The sequence below is a fragment of the Schistosoma haematobium genome, chromosome 7 (assembly GCF_000699445.3).
Source record: "Schistosoma haematobium chromosome 7, whole genome shotgun sequence".
NCBI classification, from domain to species: Eukaryota; Metazoa; Platyhelminthes; class Trematoda; order Strigeidida; family Schistosomatidae; genus Schistosoma; species Schistosoma haematobium.
In genome coordinates, this window is record NC_067202.1 from 7,197,533 (window position 1) to 7,224,686 (window position 27,154).

General features: G+C 34.3%; 1 protein-coding gene across 2 annotated transcripts in view; it reads left to right on the top strand.

Annotated features, from left to right (window-relative positions):
* NGLY1_1 (Peptide-N(4)-(N-acetyl-beta- glucosaminyl)asparagine amidase) overlaps window positions 1-4,970 on the top strand; it is a gene marked incomplete at its 5' end in the record, with an annotated part of 28,616 nt that extends 23,646 nt beyond the window's left edge. For both annotated transcript variants that reach the window (XM_012943401.2, XM_051217898.1), the window contains 2 exons: window positions 163-459; window positions 2,144-4,970. In XM_012943401.2, coding sequence (XP_012798855.1) covers window positions 163-459; window positions 2,144-2,215 — 369 coding nt within the window. In that variant the 3' untranslated portion in view covers window positions 2,216-4,970. The remainder of the gene's footprint in view (window positions 1-162; window positions 460-2,143) is intronic.
* Window positions 4,971-27,154: the final 22,184 nt, after the last annotated feature.

Here is a 27,154-nt window from a genome sequence, read left to right on the forward strand (position 1 = left end):
TCTACTCAGTTGTTGGAGGACTGAATTAGACAAAAGCTGTTGTAGGACTGGCTTAGGGCTATTCTGTTTTTAGTGTAATAACTAGTATTACTACTAATACTACTATTTGTAACTTAATGGCAATATATTTCTGTATTTTAAACTGTTCCTCTTTTTCATCAGGTTTCTATATTTACAAATATGGTGTGTCATTCAACTGATTGTCATGCTCGTTTTGTACTTTGTTCCGGTGACTATCCAGTAAATAGTAGTAATAGTGGCCAAGAGGAAAATAAAATTCAACAATCTGTGCCTAACTTATGTTTGTGTCTTCAACCAGGTTCTGCTTCATTATTCAATTCGGAATCTATGATTGGATCTGATTTTCTGACTTTAAAAGCTCGTCTATGGAATGATGATGAATCTACTGGAAAGTCATCTTCTGTGGCTTGGCAGCAAGCCCAACTATTTCGGCAAAAGGTACATTTATTAAGTGTATCAATATTTTTATTTCTTAGATGAATGTTTGTAAATATAAGTAGGTTTTTATCTTTTCTTGTATTCACTTCTGATTTTGATTATGCTTCTTATATCACATCACAAACTGACCTTAGATAACCATTTAAATCTGGAAGCACTGGATAAGTGTTTCATTTTGGTATGAGCAGTAAACAGCCACGACACAACCGGGGATGAAACCCAGTTTAGGTTCTCGTCACGAGATCTGAAGGTCCTGGTTCTTTCTGATTCCTTCTGTTTTTGTGAATGCCCATTGCTGAGGAGTCTCTTGCTAAGACGAGATAGTTGTCTACTAATTCCTGGTTCCCATTGGTTGCCTAAGATCAGTTTTAGCTATAGACGTTAGTCTATATTTGAAATAGGAGAAATCGCTTTATTGAAAGAGAATAGTTCTCATGATAATGAATTATATTATTTGATTGGGGGAAAGCGAAGAAGATCACGAGTTCTCTTTGTCGCCATTTCACGTAGTAGTGGATGTAACTAGGTTGCGCATGTGGCGTTTTCTCATAAGTGATCACAGTTCTGTCTAAATTTCTCTCCTTTGAGTTACTGTAGAGTTTAAGTTTAGTTTACGTGTCAGGTTCACAGAAATGTATGTCGGAAGTTGCTGCGAAATCGCTTTTCATTTATAATATAGTGAATGTTTTAAATTTCAACCAGTGCTTGAAACTAATCTACATCGCTCCACTGATTGCCTTATCTTTCGGACGTGATCTCGTTTTGACCTTATATCCTTGGGTGTATTAGCTACCTCAAGACAAAACACAACAACATGTCGCTGGACTGAGTAAATAAATTTCAATTTCTAGTTCAAATCTGAATGTACCCAACTCAAAAATGCTTATCACCATAAAGTCGGAGAATATTAGCTATGAGATTTTGATGTATCAATATACTATACAATGGTTAACCAGGAAACGGTGGTTTCAAACGAAAACGAAATGATCTATCATACCTTATATCTTAGATTTAAAATTCTCAAGCGTTACGCTTAATTATTGTAAATCTGTACATTGTGGATCATTAGTTCGTTGGTTAAGGCATTCGACCTTGAACCGCTGTTTCGCGAACTTGAATTCCCCTTCGATTTGAGCAACTGATTACTGAGTATTATTACTCCTTACGTATCATATGTTGGCTCAAAGCAGAATATTTGATCAATAAATTACTTCATTGATTTCATCATCTAAATTTGTATAGTAAGTGTTGAAGGATTGGTCCACCAGGCGGCTTGGTACCTGTGCGGTTGCGCCACAGGTTTGAGCTATACTATTCAGATTGTAGCGTTAAAGCCTATACGTTGTCTGGTTCTCATATGAAGCGGAATTGAGCTGTACTGCTCAGGTTATAAAATTTAAGCCTGGGCAGTGTCTGGCTCTCCTATTAAACAGGATTGAGCTGTACTGTTGGGGTCGTCACGTGAAAGTCTGGATGGTGTCTGGTGGTTCTCCTGAAAACCAATGCAAAATTACCCTAACCCACAAGGGTATATTATATAACTAAGTGTTGAAGGATTAGACGTATATATATATTTTTTTAAAAATTCATTTTTCATTTTGTAACTAACCATACAACTCATATAAATCTGTTCTTTTATCTTCTTTTTTTCCCCAACATTGAAATTTGACTCTCTCATTTTTAGGATAATGATTATGATACTTGGTCATTGGAATGGAAAGTTGAATTGGTAAAAATTAATAAAACAGTTAATTAAGTAGAACCGAAAACGGGAATTGTATTGTCGTTTCATACACACACACACAGTGACCTGGTTAGCTATGCTGTTTTATTAATGAATAAATGTATCATTTTGGTATATATATATATATATATATATATATATATATATATATATATATGCACATTACTGTCAAGTTGGATCGTACGTTCATTCATTGATTCATTTTCCTCCTTTTTTTCTTCTTTCTTGTTTGTTTTTCTCTCTCCACCTCCTTTAATCATTCATTCTTTTTTTATACCGAATTTTATTCCAATTTTAATAATATTTTGTTTTCTAACTTAAACTGGAACTATTTTCAAGAATTTGTACTTTCTTATTGGTTACTATTTTATAAGAACTAATTCCTTCTTCTCGTCTTCTTTTTTTGTTTGTTTTCTTGTTCTTTTGTTGAATTGACTCAGTGACAAGATCAAAAAGACTTGTTCAACTATTGTATGAAATCATGATTATCGTTTATTATGATTAGAATTTTTTTTTTTGAAAAATGTAAGACTGTGATATGTATTGAAATTAACATGAAGGAATGAAAAAAGAAAACAACTGTAGGCATTATGTTTCTTCTTCACAATTCGTGGGGTTGAATTAAATATCAGAATGGGTTTTGTGGAGATTTCACTGGTTGAAATTGTGAGTCAATTGAAGCTAGATCACCATCGGAAACCTGGAAGCATTGGATGACCGTTTCATCCTATTGTGGGACTCCTCAGCAGTGCGCATCCATGATCCCACACTCCGCGAGATTCCAACCCAGGCGCTTAACCAACTAGACCGCTGATCCGGCATCCAACGTTGTTAATGTTTAACTTCAACTAGTCCACGAAGTTGCGCCACCGTACACCATTGTCTTCAGTGAGTTGATTTCTCACAACAGACCTGGTTGAACTCTACTGGTCATTGTTTCTCACTAGAACTCCAGGATATACATCTGGAAGCCAGTCACTAGCTTTAATTGACTCATGATCTCAACTATTAAAATTATTACAATCTCCACAAAACCCCCTTTTGATATTACTATCTTATTTCTACTTTTACTTAATTGTCTTCATGTTGTAAACAATGTGCCCCAAATGCCCTGGTATGGCCGAGAGCGGGGGAGGGTTCGCCCTCCCTCTAGAAATACTCTCACATGGCCACGCGTTTACAGCCTCCGCCAGGGAAGTCCTAGTCACTGCCTTCTCGTGGCGGGGGTGTTGTTTACGAAAAGCGAATGTCCGACGCTCTAACCGGATCCCAAACCAAATCAATGGTGCACATGGGCTCCAGTATCCTGCGGGAACAAATGGCATATGAACCAATTTTCGGTCACTGGCTACCATGGGACTGCATCTCCTTACGATGCTCCACTGCCTTGTGGGTTAGACCTTTAGGTCAAAGGCTCGGCGTGTGGCCCCCTAAGATATCCACCTGCTTCGGTTTGGGCACCCGGTCAGTATCGCAGCCCACACACAAATGATGAACTGTTTGTGTGGCGCACATATATTTGGTGCACTCTCGTACCAATAATTTTGTGTTCAAATAAATAAACAATGTAAATCAATTAGATAAATTCCTTACTATATAGATGTAATTTTAATTGAATTCAATAATTATATATTGATTGTATGAGAAAACATTGTTTTATTCGATGAATTTTTTCCGAAGGTTTTCTCATGAAACTTGAGAAATGACCTCAATTATGAAAATTGGCACATGTAGAATAATATAGTTTCTCAATTAATTTTTTTTAAGTCACAAAAGAGAACATATTAAGTTTATCTTGTTTACTAAGAGTAGATCTATGTTTTTAGTTTGCAGTAACAGTGTTTTCAAGTGATAGTAATACTACACATTTGATGTATGCATAGCTAAGACCAAATCGTTGAAAGTCGGTTGTTTTAATTATTCAACCACTGCTCTCTTCATAGAGAGTTATCTTGCTAGTCTGTACTTGAATAATATATTCATATTAGTGGTTAAGGCATGTATCATGTTTTTCATCAGAGGATGTTGACGGGTAAAAGTAGGTTAGGAGCAATTCAGGAGAGCTCAAACCAAAACAGAATGAGTTCATCAAGTCATTAACACTTGTTCTGGAACATTTTGATAAGTTCATACTACCTTGTTGGGATTCGCGCGACTATTGTGTTCTGTGATATTGTTGTAAACCGGAACTCAGGTGACAACAACTCATTTGAATACGAAGTTATAGAGTTCTTCCATAAAATGTGTAAACTATATGTTCAACAATTCATTTGTAAGTTTTTCATCACTTGTCAAAAACTCCATTGTTCTTTCATTGTCATTCTCTATTCCCATCCTCTTCGATTTAATCTTTTTAACTTTCTGCTGCCAGTCATTCCATTTGGTGTTTTATACTACTTATATTGATATAAGTAGCATACACCACAATCTTACCAAGAATCGGTCATAATAGTTCAAGTGCGTACATCCTTTATCTTTTTCTAGACCTTGAGCTCTACTATTCCTTCATACATACCTCTCCATTCTATCATTTCAAACCATATTCCAAGTGTTCAGTTTTTATTATTATCATAGCTGTTACATTAGTTCTATTCAATATGTTAATTTCATCTCATCAAGTAATATAGTTATTGATAAGTAATTAGATTACAAATCGCATATCATAAAAGTATGTTTATTAAAGCTTTTCAGAAGTTTTTTTGACAAATTCTATCGAAAATCAAGATCCATCTTCTTATTTATTTTACATGTTCATGTTTGTCAAAGGTGTTTGTTACGATATAATAGATTTGTTTAAAATAAATATTTGTTGTTTTGGGTGGCTAATTCGAATATTGAATGAGATATTAATATATATATATATATATATATATATATATATATATATATATATTGAGATATGAAATGAATGAATAGTTGATCTCTATTGTTTAGAAGAACTAATATTACTCTGTTCAATAAATATTTCGGAAATCTGTTCATCTCTACAAGTTATAGAAATATTCTAGCTGAATAAATAGTTTAATATTTTGTAATTGAGATCATGAACTGATTGATGTTAGACCACTGTTGGAAACCTGGAAGCACTGGGTGACCGTTTCGTTCCATTGTGGGACTCCTCAGCGGTACGCATCCACTCGCCCACTCTCCGGATTCAAACCCAGAGCCTTTAGTGTCGCGCGCGAACGCTTAGCCTACTGTACCACTGTTTTCCAACGGTGGTCTAACATCAATCGGTTCATAATCTCAATAAAAAACTTAGTAATCTCCACAACCCCTATACTGAAAATAGCTAGAACACCATGGAAAGCCGTGGACAGCCGTTTCGTTCTAATATGAAACTTTTTAGCAGTGTACATTCACGATCTTGTCTCGCATGATTATATTCACCTCTTATAAGTAGTTTAAATCTTATTTCAAAAAATAGTAATAATAATTGTTGATTGATCATTGAACAATTACTTTGTTTAAATAAACTACTATTCTCACTTAATTGAATCATAAATTGATAAACAAATATATTAATTGTAGATTTTATTTAAACAAACTATTTGTAATTATTCAACCTTAACAATCATTTAATAATTTGACAGAAATTTTATTAAATAAACACCAGAAATGGACATAATTATTGAAGGAACTTCTAGTTATAATCAATATAAAACTTGATTCATTTAAAGTAAAACGTTTATAGGAAGTTAGTTACCTAGGAGTCTAGATATACAAGTATAACTTTGTGAAGATTGTCAAGTCTCATTAAAATCATGAACTACGGTAACCAAGTTTCTGGTGGACCCGAGAAAAAAAGTCTTACATAACAGATTTTAAAGAGGGGAGGTGTGAAGACGATCCACGGCTGAACTCAAGGAAGCTTTAAGAAGATCAGAAAGAGCTGAAGATATTCCATTCAATCATCTTTTGAAAGAATATTCCAGAATCCTTACATTTAGCTTTCCTATTGTACAAATGCTAATAACCTCCTATATGCGGATTGGAGGACTATAATGATGATTTTTTTCTTACTGATAACTATAAATAACTGACAGTTTTGTACTATAATTGATACTGTTTGGAATAACATTCCTTTCACTTGTTTTCTATCTTCTCATTTGCGAATTGGGAGTGTTGGAGTGCTCAAGTATACGCGGTATATCATGAATATAAGCTCTAGGTATAACATGAACCGATCAATGTTAGACTACCATTGCAAACCTGAAAGCACTGAATATTTGTTTCGTCCTAGTACAGGACTCCTCAGCGGTGCGCATCCACAACCTCACACTTAGGAATTGAACCCAGGACTTTCTGTTTCGTATGCGAATGGTCAACCTTTGGTCTACTAATCTGACATCCAACCGTGGTAATGTTTAAATTCAATCAATCATTGAAATTGTGAACCGAATTGATATTAACTACAATATAATATTACAATGTAGCACAAAATCCTTTCTTTCTTTTAAAAGACAAGTCATGATAGAGCCTCTATAGCATAAACTCGTATCTTATAGGAAGCATCAACTCATTCAAGATTTGTAAACAATGCCTTCTGAGAAGCACCATGTAGAATAATATATAGGTCCACACTTCTTCCTGACTGTTTTTTATCATTTAGTAAGGAACTTAATATAGTGTAAAACTTTCCAGTGATGAAATTAAATTCTTTATTTTAAAACAAACCGTTACCAATCAAATATCATAGTCCCATAACTAATAAATAATGTCAAAAGGGGTTTTGTGGAGAATTTAGAAATTTCACTGATTGAAATCATGAGTCAATTGAAGCTAGACCACCATGGAAAACGTGGGAGCACTGGACGGTCGTCCCGTCCTATTATGGGGCTCCCCAATAGTGGGTATCCACGGAACCCGCCTCGCGGGATTCGAACTTAGGGCCTGTCAGCCTAGTGGTTAAGCGCCCGTGCGCGAGACTGATGTGTCCTGCGTTCAAATCCCGCGGGGTGGGTTTCGTGGATGGGCACTGCTGAGGAGTCCTACAATAGGACGAGACGGCCGTCCAGTGCTTCCAGGTTTTCCATGGCGGTCCAACTTAAATTGACTCATGATCTCAACAATTAGTTCCCTTTGTGAATTTAATAAAACTAGAACAAACATTGATGCAGAATAATATGAATTCATTATATTTCTTGGTTTCTCATCAGCTGCTCACAACCAAATATGTATTAGAATTTTACATTCAGGTAAGAAATAGTATGAAACAATTAACATAAGTGAATGTAAACAACTGGAATGACCAAGGTTATCAATAATAACTCTATATATATGTGTGTAAGAACAGATCAGAGGTTATTTGGTGTTGGAATCAAGGAAACATTAAGGGTGGGTGATGCAATAGTTGAGTGGAATTCAGAGACATATAAGATAAGCTGTGTGATAATGAAAGGTTGACATAAGATCCGTGGAATTATAAAAGCAAACTGATAAGATGGGTTACGTAATCATTGAATAGAATTTGAAAAGCTCACATAAATTAAGAGAATCAAGCCAGTGGAAATGTATGAGTGATGGGGTAGTTTAAGAACTCGGTAATGGAAGAGAAATATAACACAAACTAAACATCAACAAAATAAAACTAATGACCAAAAACAATTTGAATTACTAGGGTATTATTAGGTTTATTACTGTCTCTAGTTGAATACATAGATCCGGTTTGAGTTCTTTTTATCGCGATAGCTCCAGGGAAACGGAGAGAAACAGTATTTCTTTGTCTGCTAATAATTTTAAAAGCATGAAGAATGTCAATGGGATGTCCGGTGTCAAGCAAATGCCGATCTATGGCATTGTTGAGAGCCCTTGTTTCTCACAGTGTCAATTTCTTTGGAACATGGTCAAAAATACGAACATGTACTCTTCTCTTGGTTCTTTCAATGTATATGCTTAAGCACGTACATGTAAGTTGGTATATACAGTTAGAGCTACTGTGAAAAGTTTGTTTGAGCTAGCAGTCCCTCGCAGTATTTAAACAATTGAACAATCAACAATAAAACAACTAACATGAAATTTGTGAAAAAATTGTTTTTCAAAAATGAACTATGGATAAGAATAGCTATGAACATTTAATCAAACGTTAAACGAATAGTTTAACTGACATTGCAGCTTAAGCATGTGAAAGATATTAAATCTCATCGATTGTAATTTAACTGATCATGACTTTATCATGGAAACGACCAATGTGTTGACGATACTTTCAATCTGTAGGACTGTTTCATATATAACTTTTAAATCCAGCTATAAATTATAGTTTCTTGAATTATGTTAATGATATACTGAGTAGCCTAATCGACAAACACCATTTCAATATTCTCACTTTTCAAATGGATCACTATAGAATGTTAAACAATTGATTATACCTAATTATTATCTTTAACATGATAAATAATAAAACCAAAGAGTTTTAAAATAAATTTACTTTTATTCAGGGAATCAAAATATGGTAGTCTGAATTGAGACCACTAGCATTCTCCATACAACTCTGTCCTGAACAGTCTTTCTCAGTTGCTACTCATCCTTTTTATGCCTGCTTCCAAATCTTGATGAAGTGTGTTCATCGACTTTCCTCTTTTCCGTTTTGCATAAGAATTCTAAGTTAGCACTTGTCTCAGGATGTAGTTTGATGATTTCAACAATGTAATTCCTATCCATTTCCTACGTCTTTTTTTAATCTCCTCTTCAGATGGATAGTGGTTTATTCTCTCCCACAGTAGGCTGTTGCTGATGGTATCCGTTCAGCGGACATTCAATATCTTGTGTAGAAAATTGTTCATAAGTGTTTGTACCTTTTTGATGACCATTGTGATAGTTCTCTGCTATTCAGATTCACATAACGGAACTTTTTTGACGTTCATGTTGAAGATTCTTGATGTATGAGCGAGAATGATAATGATTGGTTGTCTGCTTAGTCAGAAATGTAGATAGTCTGACAGGTATCAGATGAGTTATATATTTTCCTATCCATATTAATATTGTTACTCACTTATTATTGATTGTTCATTGTTGTTGGATTGTGTCGGGTTTTGGTGTGGAAATACATCACATTGTGATCAGGCTAATCACGTGTTCTTGATCTGATTTGTGTTGACGTCCTGTAGAATAGACACTGAGAGGGAGTCTAGTGTAGATATTGGTCTAAGGTAAATTAATGTGCCGTACATGTAAACGTGTAAACCCAATTGTTATAACATTAGACGAAGTAAAATCAAGTGTTATAACAATTGGCAACAGGGTGAAAAACAATGAACCAAGAGTACAAAACCACAAGTTATAACAATCCTGAGTTTGATATTGGTCGACAGTTGTTTTGAGGTCCATATGTTCATGAACTGTAGGAATGCTTCTCCTACTTTGTAAATCCTCGCCTTCACATCTGCATCCGCAAGGATTGGCAATGCATGATGATGATGAGTTTGGAACTGATTAGCTGTACCATTTGAAGTATTTATGCATTAATCAAACAAGTTTTATGCACTGTTCATATTATTTCTTATTTAATATTTTCTGAAAGATAAGCAGATAAACCAAACAATGAAATATTGACTTTATTTCTTACTGGGAATAGGGATTCAGCACAAATGCAATAACATCAAGGACGTGTTTCTGTATTTTTCAAACGTAGTGATCACTCTTAGAACATTTTTACTTAAAAGTGTAAGTTCATGCATCTATAAACAATTGTCTACACAAGATACTCAATATCCATTGGTCGGATACAATCAGCAACAACCTTCCGTGAGAGAGAACAAACCAACATTCAGCTGAAGAGGAAATTAGGTAAAGACGTTAGAGGTAAATAGAATGTACATTACATAAATCATCAATCTGTAAAACGAAGCAAGCGCTAACTTGAAATCCTGAAGGCAAAAGGAAAAGTGGAATACCGAGGAACATATTTCATTGGGAATAGGTAACAAATGGAAAAAACTAGAAAGGATTTCCCAGGACAGAATTTGATGGAAAATCCTGATGGGTGGTCTATACACCTCCAAGAAAAGTAAAAGACGTAAATTAGTAAGTATTATGTAAACGCTACTGTATAATCAGAGTTTGATAGTACATATCATTAGTTTATAACTATCGCAAGCGTGAATTCAATCACTTAGTTGTTTAAATATACCCTCGACATATCATTAACTTAAAATCATAGGAATCTTATATGTATTTCGACTATCACACAATTTTTTTAATTTGTTGATAACTAGCAATAAGCCACTTTAAAACTCTTTAAAATAAAAGGATAGACATTTTTTTTCCCACTGCATTTCAAGTACGGAAACGAAGTCCAGAAAACAAGTTGCATAGAAATTATTTCCGTTACATTATGACTGTTCAGAAGAATTTATCTTTTGTATACACTTATGAAATTTTATGTGATTTGATAGAATGTTGAAAGAACACAGAAGAACAATAAAAGAAATTGGTTCAAAAAGCAGTAATAATTACAACGAAGTAGAGAAACTCTGATAGATAATTATCATTATATAGATATTTACCAAGTCTAATAGATATTAACCTGTAACCAAAGAGTTAACTTTAGAAATTTCCTACAATAAATAAAAACTGGTTTTTAGGAAAAGTCGAATATTAAGGAGACACTAGGGCAAATATCTTGAAAATCAGAGTTTAAAAGTTCGGCGAGACTCTACTTAATGGACGAGCCAATCAAAGGCGTTTTAGAGATTTCAAGGTTAAGGCGCCAACTTCAGTGCTTAATGCTAACGTACGATCGGTTCACAGGGAATTTTGTACAAAACGTGATAATTGAGTGGCTATAACAAATAAAACGGCGAGACTATAATTTATGGACGAATCAATCAGGTATAAGATAATAGGTCTCGAATTTTAACACGAAAGACTTTCATCCATTTGGCTAAATAAATTTCTGGCATTATAGCTGATGTCAGTTCGTGATGAAAACCCTATATATAATTCCTAATTAAGGCGAATCACGACAATTATCGCGAACTGGATAATAAAAGCACCAGTCACACTGGCTGCAGCTAAGTACTACAATATATACGGATGTTTTGAGAGCGTACACACTCCTACATAGGCTTGGTTATGTGCATCATGTGGTTATCCACAAGTGATATTTTGTGCACTAAACAACCGGAGTGCACACAAACAATATTGAAGCTATGTGGTCGAAGCTGAAACAATTTTTTGAGACTTAATCATGGTTCCAGAGACCGACTATTCTGTAGCCGTATGGATGATTTCTTCTACTGCATGCATTATGATTTTAGAACCTCTGAACCTCTTTCTAACCTTGACAAGTTTTCGAACCATGTATAAGAAGTGTATCCTCGTTATTTCCTTGGTTATTTATCATATATTTTTACTCTATACTTACTGTTTACTGATTGGCTAATATTTCTCAAGGTTATTTCAGATTCGTTCAAAGGTCGTCCATAAATTAGAGTCTCTCCGCTATCTTCTTAGCTTTGTGTTCCAATTATGGTGTAGGTAACATTGGCTGCACAAAGCAACGACGGATTGGTATCATTTCATGAATTCATTAATCATTGATCTGATCCATATCATTATATGAAGACTTTCTAGTAGAAACTTATCCAATACTCATAGTCAACGGCAGACGAGATAATGTGACTGGATACACATTCGTGTTATAAACTACATTGACTGGTCGTATGATTAAGGTTTTCTTTTTTTTAGAAAAATTTAACTTCAACCAAATATGATAAACGTATTGTACATACTTTAGTCATTTGTTGCATAGAATTTTCAATTATTTTAACAAATTATCTAAGTCACTATATTGTACCATAGTCTAGGAAACAGTTACTTTCCTTTGAAAAAAAAAAGGTATTGAAGTGCTTTTACCCTCTCCACCCCCATCTTTGTAACAAACCGTCAATCAATGTATATTTACACCTGTTGATTGTAAAAAAAATAAAAAATAATAGGCATTTCTCTGACAAGTTGATTTGATAAACTCTTATGTGACATCTTCACATTTGTTTATTTATTTTTTTATGGTTATGCAATATTTATGCTAATTTATTTGTAACTAGGGTATTGAAAATTATTGAATATAACATTTTATCAAGTAAAATGCAGACAATAAAAGATTGATGTATATCCCACACGCGGTATTCGAATCAAGGATGTTCGATCTCGTGAGTGGACACTTAACCTCTAGACTAGTGATCCAACATCTAACGATGTTAATATCTAACTTCAAACAATCCACGAAATTGCGTGATCATCTATTGTCTGAGGTGGGTAATTGTTACTTATGTCGACGGATATAAGTCGTATGTAAAAACAATCAGATATGGAAAGCCTGGAAGCAAAAGGTTTAAAAGATCGAATTAAAGAGTATAGGAATATAAACAGAGACTAAGAGCAATGAAGTTCGTAAGAGACAATTGATGAAACATATGAAAATGAAGTATTTACTATATGGTTTTCGTACTTTATGAAGGTATTCTGTACCTTTGTATTAAACAATAAATTGATTTACTCCACCTGGGTTCTCGTTCACTACACATGTATCTAGAATATTACAGTAAAACTATATCATATATTCTAATACTATGGTTAAACAAAGTAGTTGTAGGTTCAATCACTTGCATAAACTTCATTTCCAGATTATGAGTATTGACAATTGAACTTTGTTTAAAACGTAAGTTTAAATCACTCTTCTTCCAACAATTGAAATCTATTTTAAATTTAGTATTATGGTTACAAAATTCTCAATAACCAAGTTCTTACAAAGAAGCTCTAATGCAATTGACTCTATATTTCTTTCGATCTAATAGTTTAGTTCTATAAGTTAATTATAATTTAATATTTGTGAAGTGAAATAATAGATCTGATTGTTTATTTAGTGCAGATTTATGTAATCAGGTTAACAGTTGTTATATAAGTGATGAAACGTCGACTGGAGAAAAAGAGATAATACCTATGACCAACCATTTGAAATCCAAGTCCTTGAAAAATCCAGGAAAAGTATTTTTTGGTGGTTGGAGGTAGTTGATAGGAAACCCTGAACTTAGCTTTTGTGCTATTTAGTACTCGTCAGCAAGGTGTGTCTGTAATCTTGCGGGAACTGGTACCCCTGACAGACTCGATCCCGTGCCACCTAGCTTCACAGTCAGATGCGTTACCACTGGGCTATCCGGGACGCGACCGACCTCCTGCAGTATTGTGCAAATTCACTATTCACTATATACTTCTCAGATTTTAATGAGATGCTCTGTAATTTTGTGTTAACTATATTCGGTTGTACCCACTCATGTTCTTGTTCACTACAATACCATAACTACAAATTTCGATCGCTGAGATTATTTCAAATATAGTTCTCACGTATAATGACTTCCTTATACTCGGCGCCCAATTTCTGTCAAACTATTCGTTCTGATCTTGACGAATACTCGTATATAATTCAAGTAATTTGTGAAAGAATATTATCATTCATTAAACACATATTAAATGCAAAAGTATTTCCCTATAAATAATCTCTTGTCAACAGTCTGCCTTGACGTTAAACTGAGAAAGTTGCTAAGCTATTAATTCAAGAATTTAACTGAATAACCTGGCTAAAAACATTCACACAATGAGACAGTTCTTACTAATTGCATAATTAGCGTCAATAGCTAAACAAGTGATCAATTTTTCTCTTCTATACTATTTAATAATCCTTTCAACTAACTAAAGTAATATCATAATTCATGTCATTTGTAATAAACAAAAATGTAGTGTATACTACTTATGTTGACCGATGTAAATAGTATGTAACACCAATCAAAAGTGCAATGCTTGTCAAAAGAATATTGAGAAGATTATATTGAAAAGAAAAGAAAACAGAGAGCAATAATAATAACAACGAAGTCAAATGAATCGTGAAGGATGTAAAGGATAACTGATGAAAGATGTACAAATAAAGTATTTCATCTATGGTTTTTATAATTTACTAAAACACAATGAATGAGTTTGAATAGTTGAAGACAGACCACCATGGGATACCTGGAAGCATTGGACGGATGTTTCGTCTTTTTGTGGGACTATTGAAATCACTACAATCTCCACAAAACTCCTTCAGACACCAATCAATGAATTGTTAGCCCCAAGTGTTCTTTCCCTACAATCATATTGTTATATTACGGAATTTATGGAGAAGAATTGCATTTTTACTCATTTCATATTTCAAATTGTTGAATAGAAAATATTTTGTTGGTTGACATTATATTTGTAAATGATCAGCAAATATTTATGATTGATCATCAGTCAGTCATTCAGTAACAACGTAGAACTTTGTACGTACGTACATCAGTTCGAGTTGCCATTCCACATTGTTAAGTCTTGCTGATTGGACGCTATATTTGTTCCTAAGCTATTCTGATGACCCGCAAGCTAGAACTACACAGCGACCTGAACACCAGAAATAAGACGCAAAGTATGAGAGAGACACTTTACTCCAAGGTTCGTTTTTGTACAGAAAACTTGGGTATTTATAGATGTTAACGTTTGTTAAATCAACATCATATTTCGGCCAATCCGTTAACGACATATTATGCTACTGACCAATAGTAGCACGCCGCGTCGGAATTCTAGAATGCTCCATCATACTCTGATTGGCTAGGACTCTTCGACTCCTTTTGGGCCGCTGGAGGCTCCGTTGAAGTCTTCCGAAAGCCGACTCAACACACATTAGCACAGAGATGCAGTTGTCGATCCAAACCTCGTAGTGGTAGAGGTAGCAAAAGTATAAGCAGTAATCGGAAAGATTAGAGTTTAGAGTTGCTATTCAAGGAGTATAATCCATGTGATTGATCATAAGTGGTTATTATTCTTCTTCAATATTGTAATAATTTTAACTTTCTTAATAAAAAAAAACATGACAAGGTTGGTTTTCGGTACATCAAGAAAATTATAAATTTATTTCTAAGTAGTTCAACCTTGTCAGTTGTATAATAGGTATCAGAAATAATGGTCGTTCAGTATTGTGAATCGACTGATGTAAAATGTATGAACTGTTGAGTGATAATTTGGTTGTCTTATAGATCGGCTTGATTCACAGGCAAGATCTACTGATAAGTGCTCCATTTACTGAGATAATTTTATAACTGAAAGTTAATTTTTGATAAAAAACCAACTATTTCCAACAGTTCAGTCTTCATATACTTGCCATCCTAATAATTATAAAACATGGTTTATACGCTGAATAAATGGATTACATGTTAAACACTTGCTGCAAGGATAAAGATCCTGGGTTTGATTGTGGATGAGCTTTGTTCAACAGTTCTATGAATCGATATGAAATGGCTGTTATATACTTCTCAATCAGTCAGTTAACTATAACGTAGGACCAGGCAAATATATGCATAGGTCTAAGTTACCCCATCTCATAAGCACAACAAGATGAACACCAAATTCATAGAAGTAGTTAATTCAATGGTAGTAATATATAAAAGAAAGATTGCATATAAGGATATGATACAGGAAGAAGGAATTAGTTGGTAGAAAGAAAAATGTAAAGCAATTTTAGTCTCATAGTTTGAGGGAAGACAGAGAATGTACACACTTACGCCATTGTGTCCGATTCTGAACCATGTCAATTAGTCTCCAACCATTGGTTACGATAATCACGCAAACCGCAACCAAGTAGTCTATCTACCAGCATGGCTCAGAATAGAAGTTAGTGACTTCCACGTTCTGCAGCCGTAAAGTAGAACAGAACGAACTGCTGCGCAGTATACTCGTCCCTTAATTGACAGACGGATATCTCACCTTCGTCATAGGTGACGTAAGTTGACAAAAGCCAAACGAGATATCTGAATCAATGCAGAGATTTCGTCAGACACCAACCCATTAGGGCTGATCAGACTTTCAAGATATGTGAAGTTGTCTACGCGTTCGACTACTTCACTCCCTACCCTTAGTTCAGGTGTTGACGCAGGCCAGTCTTGAAGCAACAACTTGCATTTAGAGGGGGAGAAGCGTATTTCAAACTGATGTGTGGGCGACAATGATAATCATTGGTTGTCCGCTTAGTCAGAAATGTAGATAGTCTGACAGGTATCAGATGAGTTATATATTTTCCTATCCATATTAATATTGTTACTCACTTATTATTGATTGTTCATTGTTGTTGGATTGTGTCGGGTTTTGGTGTGGAAATACATCACATTGTGATCAGGCTAATCACGTGTTCTTGATCTGATTTGTGTTGACGTCCTGTAGAATAGACACTGAGAGGGAGTCTAGTGTAGATATTGGTCTAAGGTAAATTAATGTGCCGTACATGTAAACGTGTAAACCCAATTGTTATAACATTAGACGAAGTGAAAATGAGCGTTGTAACACAAACATTCTGGTATTGTTGCTCAGTGTTACCAAAAGACATTGCATTTTATCAGCGTCTTCACCAAACAGGACAACATCATCTGTGTATTCTAAGTTGCTGAGTGGACCTCCTGCTAAGAGATCAATGCCCAAGAATTCAGTCAATGTGAGCGTTATTCCTATCAGTAGATCTAGGATGAAGTTAAACAGAAATGAAGAAATTGAACAGGTTTTTTATCAGTTGTCTAATAGATTTCAACCTATAAACTAAAACCTACAACAGTAGAACAATGTTTGTCATTCACTTTATTTCTAATGTATTATGCAAATTATAAATCTTTCAAAATCATTTAGCTTAGATGCTGGAAATGTAATTGCCAATAAAAAAATTACAACTCTCATTTGAACATTATGTTTTACTATAATAGATATTTTAAGTCAATGAAATAAGCAAACAGGTGTTACACATACGTACTTTTGTTCTACTTTATATTTTGTAGATAATGATATCAAGTACATTATCATTGTAAGCGATCAAACTATGGTTACAGTTGTCACTATGACGGTTTATAGTGATTGTCATTGAGAACAGTAATTAATCTTAGACAATCAATAAAAGTCACAAGGATATGAACAGTTATTTCGTGTGTAAAATACTACCGGGTATCAAACCCAGAACATCTAATTTTCATGCTGGGACCACTTAGGTGATATTTAATTGCTTGTATATAATAAATATTTGGTAACAGAGTAACTATATTGATACTTTTAACAATCTATAAGGTTTCATCATTTATCTCTTGATCACGGTTCGAGACCGACATATATCTAAAATACACAGAAGTATATTTTACAACCCCTCCTAGTGATAGTATGTATTTACCTAAAGATTTATTCGCTAAATTCAAGCGATTTACAAATTAATTCACAATTGATTGATCACTGGGTGGTGGGTGATCAATGTCATATGTGTCAAATCCTTCTTAGTGCAGATCAAATCCTATCGACCAAGTTACAATGTGGTCACTAGTCTAGGTGACTCGATACTGAGTGCACTATGTTGAGGTAAGATGGTGGTTAAAGGTAGTCAACAGGAAACCTTGGACCCGGGATATCGTGCTACTTGGCACTCGTCAGTAAGGTGTACCTGTAATCTTAAGGGAACTGGTTTTCCCTAACGGATTCGATCTCGTGTCAAGATTAATTCCTTCATTGTTCTAATGTTGATTTATTTTAAAAAAAGAGGAAAAACCATTGAGTTTATTAGAGTTGTACACTTATATTTACGGTTATATTTTTACATTTAGTGGTCCATAATAAACAAAGAGTTATTGAATCATTTATAGAGATATTAAAAGTTAGTTAGAGTTGAAAGTTAAGTAATAGTCAAAGGGTAATAAGTATGAAATAACATGTAGAAACGAGAAATTCAAGTATATCGTCTTGACGATTATAAAAAGGAAGAAAAAGGAAAACATTTCAATGAACGCGTGTCAAAATAAGATAATATAAGTTAGGTATGAAAGATAATTATCCAATTGAAGAATATAGGATGATAGAATAAACATGTTGATAAGAAATAAAAACAGGTTTGAGTTAATAAGCGTTAATACTTCTTCTATGTATAAGTTTCTTATCTGGTATCTCTTCGAACCAGTTTCTTTCACTTTGTGATTGAAGATTTTGGTGAACATCAGAATAGATAAGATGTTCAATGATTGATCAATCTACTAATTTGCATTCATCTTTTGATAATCATACTGAATAAGTGCTTGGATATAGGTTTAGGAAGAGAAAGCTTTGTTTGGTCAATATAATATGCTCTTTAAGGCCAAGTAGGTTGATGGATATATTTTGAGATGGCTCAAAAAACAGTTTATCCTTAAAACATTCTTGTATCAAGCATTAGCTGGGAAATGCAATTTAGTAGGTCAGTTGATCAAAATGTGTTATTCAAAACTTTAGACATTTGTTTATACAAGATCTGTAAGGCTGTATATTCACTGAACTCGATTTTCAATGATCAATATATGTATGATTGATGCAGTATTGTTTTTTGGTGATATTTTAAGTTTATTACTGAATTTATACGGGAAGTACCTGAAAACGGGAGCCAAAACAAATATTTTATGATCAGTTGGGACTTCTCAGGAGAACTCATTGATAACTTCACCTGTGTTCTAATCTAGACCATTCAGTTTTTGTGTTTAGAGCTGAATGAAATTCGTTGAAATTTGTTTTATTCTTACTGAATAAATCAATTAAATTTACATGTTTAGTAATCGTCTCAAACTATAAAGGACTTTAAATACTAGGGTTCATCAGCAAGGTGTACCTGTAATCTTGAAGTAACTGGTGCTCCCCGACGGATTCGGTCCCATGTCACCCAGCCCCACAGTCAGAGACGTTACCAATGGGCTATCGGGGTCGTGATTGACCTCCTGTAGGACTAAGATGTATTCACAATTGATTGATCACTGGGTGGTGGGTCAGCAATGTCATGTGTCAGGATCTTCTTAGTGCAGATCAAATGCTATCGACCAAGTGACACGGGATCGAATCCGTCAGGAAGCACCAATTCCATTAAGATTACAGGTACACCTTGCTGATGAGTGACAAATAGCATGAAAACTTGATCCAGGGCTTCCTGTTGAATACCTCCAACCAACATCTTAAAGATGTATAATGGTTAGCAGTAGAATCTACAACGCGCTTTTCATTTTATCTGGGACTCGTCATTTGAATGTACCTGCAACTCAGAGTTGATTTCCACTCTGGGACTAGAACCTTGTACCGTTCGTTTTATGCACTTAGCTATTGACACCTGATAGTCACCGAGCAAATTTATATTTGATATTAGTTTATGAAAATGTTTATTCTAGAAAGAAGAACAATATTTCAATTACTGTTAATGGATTTTTCTTTCCAAATAAATTACAAAATTTATAATAATAATTTGATTGGAATTTCGTAATAATATTCACAATAATTACACTCTTCAATTCCTAGACATTTATTTCTTATTTAATGTAATGTACACAAGCTTTACTATTCACCTGTATCTATGTATAGTTTAGGTATCAATAATATATGTTACAAAAACAACAACAAGTTAATAATTGTATGAATCAAAGTAGTTATGTTTCATTATGAAATAGTTTTATCAAATAACATCATATTTAGATTTCAGTGATTGAGATCATGAGTAAATTGGAGCTAGACCACCATGGAAAGCCTGGAAGCACTGGAAGGCCGTTTCGTCCCATTTTGGGACTCCTCAGTAGTGTGCATCTACGATCCCACCTCACGAGTTTCGAACCCAGGACCCATCAGTCCCGCGCGCGAGCACTCAACCACTAGACCACTACTCTGGTATCCAACGGTGTTAATGTCTAACTTCAACAAACTTGTGAAATAGGAGCTCACTGAAGACAATGGTGAATGTGTTGCTCAATTCCGTGGATTATTTGATGCTAGACATTAACACCACTGGATGCCGGCTGAGTGGTATAGTAGTTAAGCGTTCGCGCGCCAGGCTGATAGGTCATGTGTTCGAATCTCGCGAGGCGGGAACGTCGATGAACACTGCTGAGGAGTTCGACAATAGGACGAAACGTCCGTCCAGTGTTTAAATGTGTTTTCCATGGTGGTCTAGTTTCAATCGACTCATGATCTCAACTATTGAAATTACTATACTATCCACAAAAACCCTTCTGATATATAGATTTGTCTAGTTAAATTAGACTATTGTTGAATGCTACGAAGTAGTATATAGTTTATGATTTGATTTATATAAACGTGTAGTTCATGATAGGTCATATATACAGTAATCATTTAATCATCTTAATAAGTCATCAATAATAATAGTATTCAATAAGAAAGATTGGTTTAATGAAGTGTTCATTTTTGTTAAATAGAATGTTATTCAATTTATTAACCAGCATATTGATTGAATATAAGGTTAGGCACAAATTGGTAGCTATCAGAAACATGAAAAATATCAACTTGTCAATAATACATATGTAAATATTTTATATTGAAGTTCTAGAAAATTCGTTTACAAAACAGAGTAAAAGAAACAGTGATTTTTTTGGTTTATTTTTAGCGCGGCTGAGATCTGACTCCAATTAGATCGTATGAACGTCATTGAAGTATACACTCGTATATAATTATCGAATTAAATCACGTTAGTGAATAATGGAATTAAATAAGTAAAATATGAGAATGGACCTCGAATATGTATATTTTTTATAATCGTTGATCGGAGCAAACAATCAGAGAGGCGTAGCGAAGGAAAGGAAAAAGAGAGAGCAAAGTGAAACGAAATGGTGTACAATTGAGTTGGCTCACATGCCATTCCGCTTTGCTCTCTTCTCTTCGCCTCGTTTCTTCGTTCGTTTGTCTGGATCAACGACTGTATGAAATATACGTATTCGGAATTCATTCTCGTATTTGACTGATTTAATTCCGTTATTCACTAATGCAAGTTAAGTCGACGATTATGTACGAGAATAATCAGAATGTATATTTCAATAACAATCAATCATACGATATTACTGAAGTCAGATCCCAGGGTCGATAAATATTCACTCATTTTATTCATTATGAATGAATCAAATAACAAATATACAGGAAAACACATCTTTAGTGTAAGGGATTTTAATGTTTGTTGAATTTTACAATCTATACCATGAACTGATTTTAGTTGAACAACAATGGAAAACCAGTTGACACTACAAAGTTGGTTCATCCTGGTATTAGTCGTTTGGACACTAATGATCCAAGATTGTTCTGGGGATAGAATTCGGGAATTTCAGGTCTAATGATGAACTCCCAACCTTTCGATCATCCAATAGTTAACTTATCTAAATACATTGAATTCGCCTTAATTACTCAACAATCGTCATCGTAAAGTTAATTAATTTAAATTAGACAGTGTAAACCATTGGATGTTGACTCATTGGTCTGATGGTTAAAGGATCAACTGGATTCATTACTTGATGAAGTCGTGAGTGAGCTCTGTCGACGGTTTACAAAAGTGTAATACTTGTTGATTTTCAATGGTGGTCTAACGAATATCAGTTTGTGATATAAACTATAGGAAATAATATTACTTACAATCGAAAACTAAATGGATTATCGTTTCATAGTTGGTAAAACATATGTACAGATTCACATTACTAAGTGTAAACATGTCATGACTTGTCTCATTTGTTAACATGATACAAGACTATAGTGACTGGTCCTATGTCGAGCCCTCAAAGGTTATTCTAGCTTCTGGGAAAACCGGTTTATCCATTCTTTACAAGCTACATTTTCACCCTATCACTTATTCGCTTATTAATCCTAACTGTTTTCTATATGATCGTATGTGTGCTAATTACTTACCCTAATCATCATGTGTCTGTATCATATTTCTGTTCGACCATAAATATCGATTCACATTTGGTTGAATCGAGTTGGCTCACTCAACTTTTTATTGCACGTCATTTTGTTTCCCCTCGCTATCCGATCAACGATTGTACGAAATATACGTATTCTAAAATCCATTCTCGTATTTGACTTATTTTCATTCCGTCATTCTCTAACGCCAGTTATATCGATAATTATAGGCTAGGATTGGCAACATGTATGTTTCAGTAACAAGCAGCAAATAAAACAGCTCTCAAGTTTTCAGTTGATCTGTTCTATTCAAATAATCTAAAAGAAAGAAGTTCACTTGGTATTGTTTGCTTGAATCTTCTCACTGATATTCAGGACTTCAATAGATCAGTGAACATCAGCTCTAAGATGCAGGTACATCCAGCTGACGAGTCTCGAATAGAACGAGACTCGCTTCAAACTGAATTCCATTGCTAACCACTATCCATCTTTGCTTAAAAAGCTTGTGATTTAAGGCGATACCAAGACAATCTCACAGTATCCACATATACCAATAAGAGACTGATCGACTGCAGGCCTAAACATCAATGGGAAGATTCAAGTAAACAATACCAAATGAATTTAAACTTCACCCGATTGCACAAGCTGGTGGCTATCAGGACTCAATAGCTAAATGGATAACGTGATGGCGTTTGAGGCGAACGGTACTGGATTCAAGTCCCAGAGTGAATATCAACTCTGAGATGCATTTACATCCAGCTGACGAGCACCAAATTGGATGAAACATGCGTCATGGAATCCACTGCTAACCACCATCCATCTTTACTTTCAAGAACAAACGTTTTTAGCGAAATTGTTAATTTTCTTTAGAAAAGAAAAATCGAAACCTTACCTGTCATTTAGAAAGTTGCGTTTTTCTCTTTCTCTTTCTCTCTTTTAAAGCAAATGATCTGTTGGATCCCGCTTAGTAATTATTTTTCATACTTTAATTGTTTCCGGTATCATTTCATTTAAATCTTTTCTTCTTTTTTTTGATTTTTTGTAACTTTGTTCAATTTTATAAACCAATAAATCAAAAAAAGAGGACAAACAAATTATGATGAATTGATAGATGTTCAGTTTAACATCCGTTTTATACTTACATATATCTTAGCTCACATATATACTATAGAATATTTATTAAGGTATTATTTAAGTGGTGCGGAAGAAGAAATCAGGAAGAAGCGCTGGAAGTGGATAGGACACACATTGAGGAAAGCACCCAACTGCGTCACAAGACAAACCCTCACATGGAATCCTCATGGTCGAAGGAGTAGAGGAAGATCAAAGAACACATTACGCCGAGAAATGGAGACAGACATGAGAAAAATAAACAAGAATTGGATGGAATTAGAAAAGAAGGCCCAGGACAGAGTGGGTTGAAGAATGCTGTTTGGCGGCCTATGCTCCATTAGGAGTAACAGGCGTAAGTAAGTAAGTAAGTATTACTTAAGTGGTATAACTTATGTGACATTGGCTAAGAGTTGATCATAATAGATCAAATGCATTTATTCTTTGTTTTCTCTCTATTCAATGAATTCATTCTATATTCGCGAATTGTATCTTCCATGTCTGATGTGTGTTTTTTTCTGTTTACCATTATTGATGATTCTCTTGATTTTGTTTTACTTGCATCTTCTCATTGTTATTTAGGACTGTAACTGATTAGTCTCTTATTGGCATATGTGCATCCTGTGAGAATAGCCTTAAGTCATACGTTTTTTAAGCAAAGATGGATAATGGTTAGCAGTGGAATTCATTTTGGAGCGCGTTTCGCCCTATCTGGGACTCGTCAGATACAAGGAAAACAATACCAAGTGAATTTAAACTTCACCCAATTGCACAAGCAAGTGGCTGTCAGGACTCAGTAGTTAAGTGGATAAAACGATAGCGTTTGAAGCGAGCAGCACTGGGTTCGAGTCTCGGAGTGAATATCAACTCTGATTTGTAGGTACATTCAGCTGACGAGTGCCAAATAGGACGAAACGCACGTTGTGGATTCCACTGCTAGCTACTATTCACCTTTTCATTACTGGTGATATTTATATTTTTACTAAAATGAGATTTGTTTCATTAATTGTATCCTGTTTTATTAATTTAGTGCGATGACGTGAACCGATGCACACAAGTGTCAAGTTCTTCACGTTGCTTATATTTGATTTATTGAGTACTTTATTTCATATGTGTGATAATTATGTTCTGTTACATAAATTATTTTTCATATTTATCAATATGCTAAGTATTCAAGTGTATCATTTTGTTAATAAAATGTCGATTGTTTTGTTTTATCACTTTTACACCTAAATTATTGGAACCCTCAAGGCCAAAGGAGAACCAAAGAACGTATTACACTGAGAAGTGGAGACAGACATGAGAAAAATGAAGAACAATTGGATACAGCTAGAAAGGGAGGCCCAGGATAGAGTGTGTTGAAGAATGCTGGTCGGCGGCCTATGCTCCATTAGGAGTAACAAGCGTATGTAATGTAAGTAAATAAGTAAGTTCGGTTCACCTGTGTCATAAGTCTGTTGAAAAGCCATCTTTTAGTGAACAGAATACATCCATTGAAATATGAAATAAGATAGATTTGTTCGGTGAAGAGTTCTAACTCACTGAAAGAGTAGGAGAATTTTATGAAGATAAAATATTGAAACTGAGATAGACAGTAATCAGACGGAATCATAGGACAGAAATAAATCAAATGTGAGGTAAAAGGCCTATAGAGATGAAGATAGAACGGCGGCAGATGTCTGTGAAAGAAAAAAGTAGTAAAAATTACGAGAGATTAAATCGATGGTAGAATTTGTTCTAGTTCCTTTTGTATAGGTAATCCTGATTTTTTCCTAATGTTTACCGAATACTTCAGTAATGCTAAAAAAATGGGTGATAACAGCATTTAACAGCTCTTTACTTATCTGGTATATGACTTCTTATGCAGAATCCGTTGCGATAGAATGATCTGTGTTCACAAGGTGTTCGATTATTGAACTTCTTATCATACTTCTTATTGCTCGCTTTGAAATGATACTAATTGGTCAGTCGTAACTTCGTGGTTGCTATGCACGACTACTATACTGTAGATTGAGGTGGGCTACACAAAGAGAAACTTGGTTTGGCAAGCTTATACTTTACCGATGACCTTCTGCAACTTTGTGGATGGCCTTGAGATCTACCAATAAAAAATAATCAGTTGGAATGTATTTTTCGTGTCGGTGCTTCAAAATATAGGAAAGCTATGGATTAAAACTAAGTGTTATAAAATCATAAATGAACTTTTTAATAGTAAATAATGATAATTCAGGCTTGATAATATAACTCTGTTATCAGGATAGACCCTAATTCTTAGCTCTACATCTATTAAATTCGAACAACCATGAAACCCCTAAACTCTAGTTCCTAACCCAAAGACTTCTGACCCCTAGATCTTAACGCTAAAAATCTATAACCTCAACGCCTAACCTTAATACTTATAATTATAACACTCATAATCCAAATAAACTGAAATTAGCACTTTATTCCGTAAGGAAACTATTATCCAATCATTTAAAAATATGAAATATGATAAAAGTTACTAGTTTTAACAGCAAGCTATATGCAACAGTGTTTTAAATTAGCTCATGGGCTAACTCAATTGCGGTTGGTAACCCAAGGTCACCAGGAATTGTGGTCTTACCCTTGTTTATCCAATAAATATAAGTGTAATATTGATAGCTATATACAGTCACGTTGAGATTTTTCTGGATAATGATTTTATTTCCCATTTAGGTTGTTCTAATGTATTTCCGGTATCATGACAACTGGACAAGTATACCATTCTTAGACTCCTATATTATCCGTTTGACGTCAGTCGATGAATTGAAAGGTGATTCAGCAGTTATACTGTAACTATTGTTCCAAATTCTCGAGAATCTACTTGTAAATCAATTCATTTAGTAAATGAACTTTGGTGGAATAAGCTGTACAGTTTTCTATAAACTGGATTATATCAAAAATGTATGAATAAAAAATTCCGCTAAATAATTTTACTGATAAACCATAAGGGGTTTTATGAAGATTGTAGTAATTTCAATAGTTGAGATCATGAGTCAGCTGAAGCTATCCCACCATGGAAAACCCGAAAACACTGGAAGGCCATTTCGTCTTATTGTGGGGCTCCCCAGCAGTGCGCATTCACAACCCCGCCTTATGAGATTCGAACCCAAGGCCTATCAGTCTCGTGCTCAAGCATTTAACCACTAAAACACTGATCCGGCATTCAACGGTGTTAATGTCTAACTTACCGGTATCCCAATACACTTTCTCTCTCATTCTTGTGTTCTAGCTTAAGTAGTTAGTCGGGGGAAGAGGTTAACACGTAGTACACTGTGTAACAATATCAAATTTTGGACCCTTCCCGTTACAACAATATAAGCTACCGGACAGTGTTACATTATTAAGTACCAAAAAATACACTTTTAAATATTTAATAATCAAAACTATATTTAATGTTTACCCTAAAGATAACTAAACATATATGGTGTAAGATTGTGAATTATCCCATCTAATATTTCCGTGATGTATTACAGACAAATCATTTGATATAATTTCCAAAAATGACAAGTAAAGCACTGCTAAGGAGTCCCATACTAGGACGAAACGGCCGTCTAATGCTTCCAGGTTTTTCATGGTGGTCTAGCTTCAATTGACTCATGATTTCAATCAGTGAAATTTCTAAAATCTCCACAAACCGCTTCTGATAAAGTTTTTTCCGTTAATCAAAATCTTATTATTATTATATATGACCATTTTGTCTTCTGTTATTGTTAAGACCACCAACGATACTTGATTATATAATCACAGGAGTAAATAATACATATTTAAAGATTGAAATATAGACTTTTTTTAATTGTCAACTGTCGCAGAAATCAACTGTGACCGATGAGACAATCATAGACACGTAAGTAAATGTTCTAAAAAAAAAACATATGCAAATGGAAAATTGATAATATGTCAAGCGATAGATTTCGATCCCTAATATTAACTAGATAGTATATGTCTAACGTTTCAATAATGCATTTGATTGGTTAGATAAATGGTTAATTCTGGTCTAATATGGAAGATATTTTAACTAAGGTGACCTATGCTATTGCTAGTATATGTGAAAGAATCAGTTTGCATAATGTTAGTAAAACAACATATTCGATAAAGCCAATATATACAATATAATAA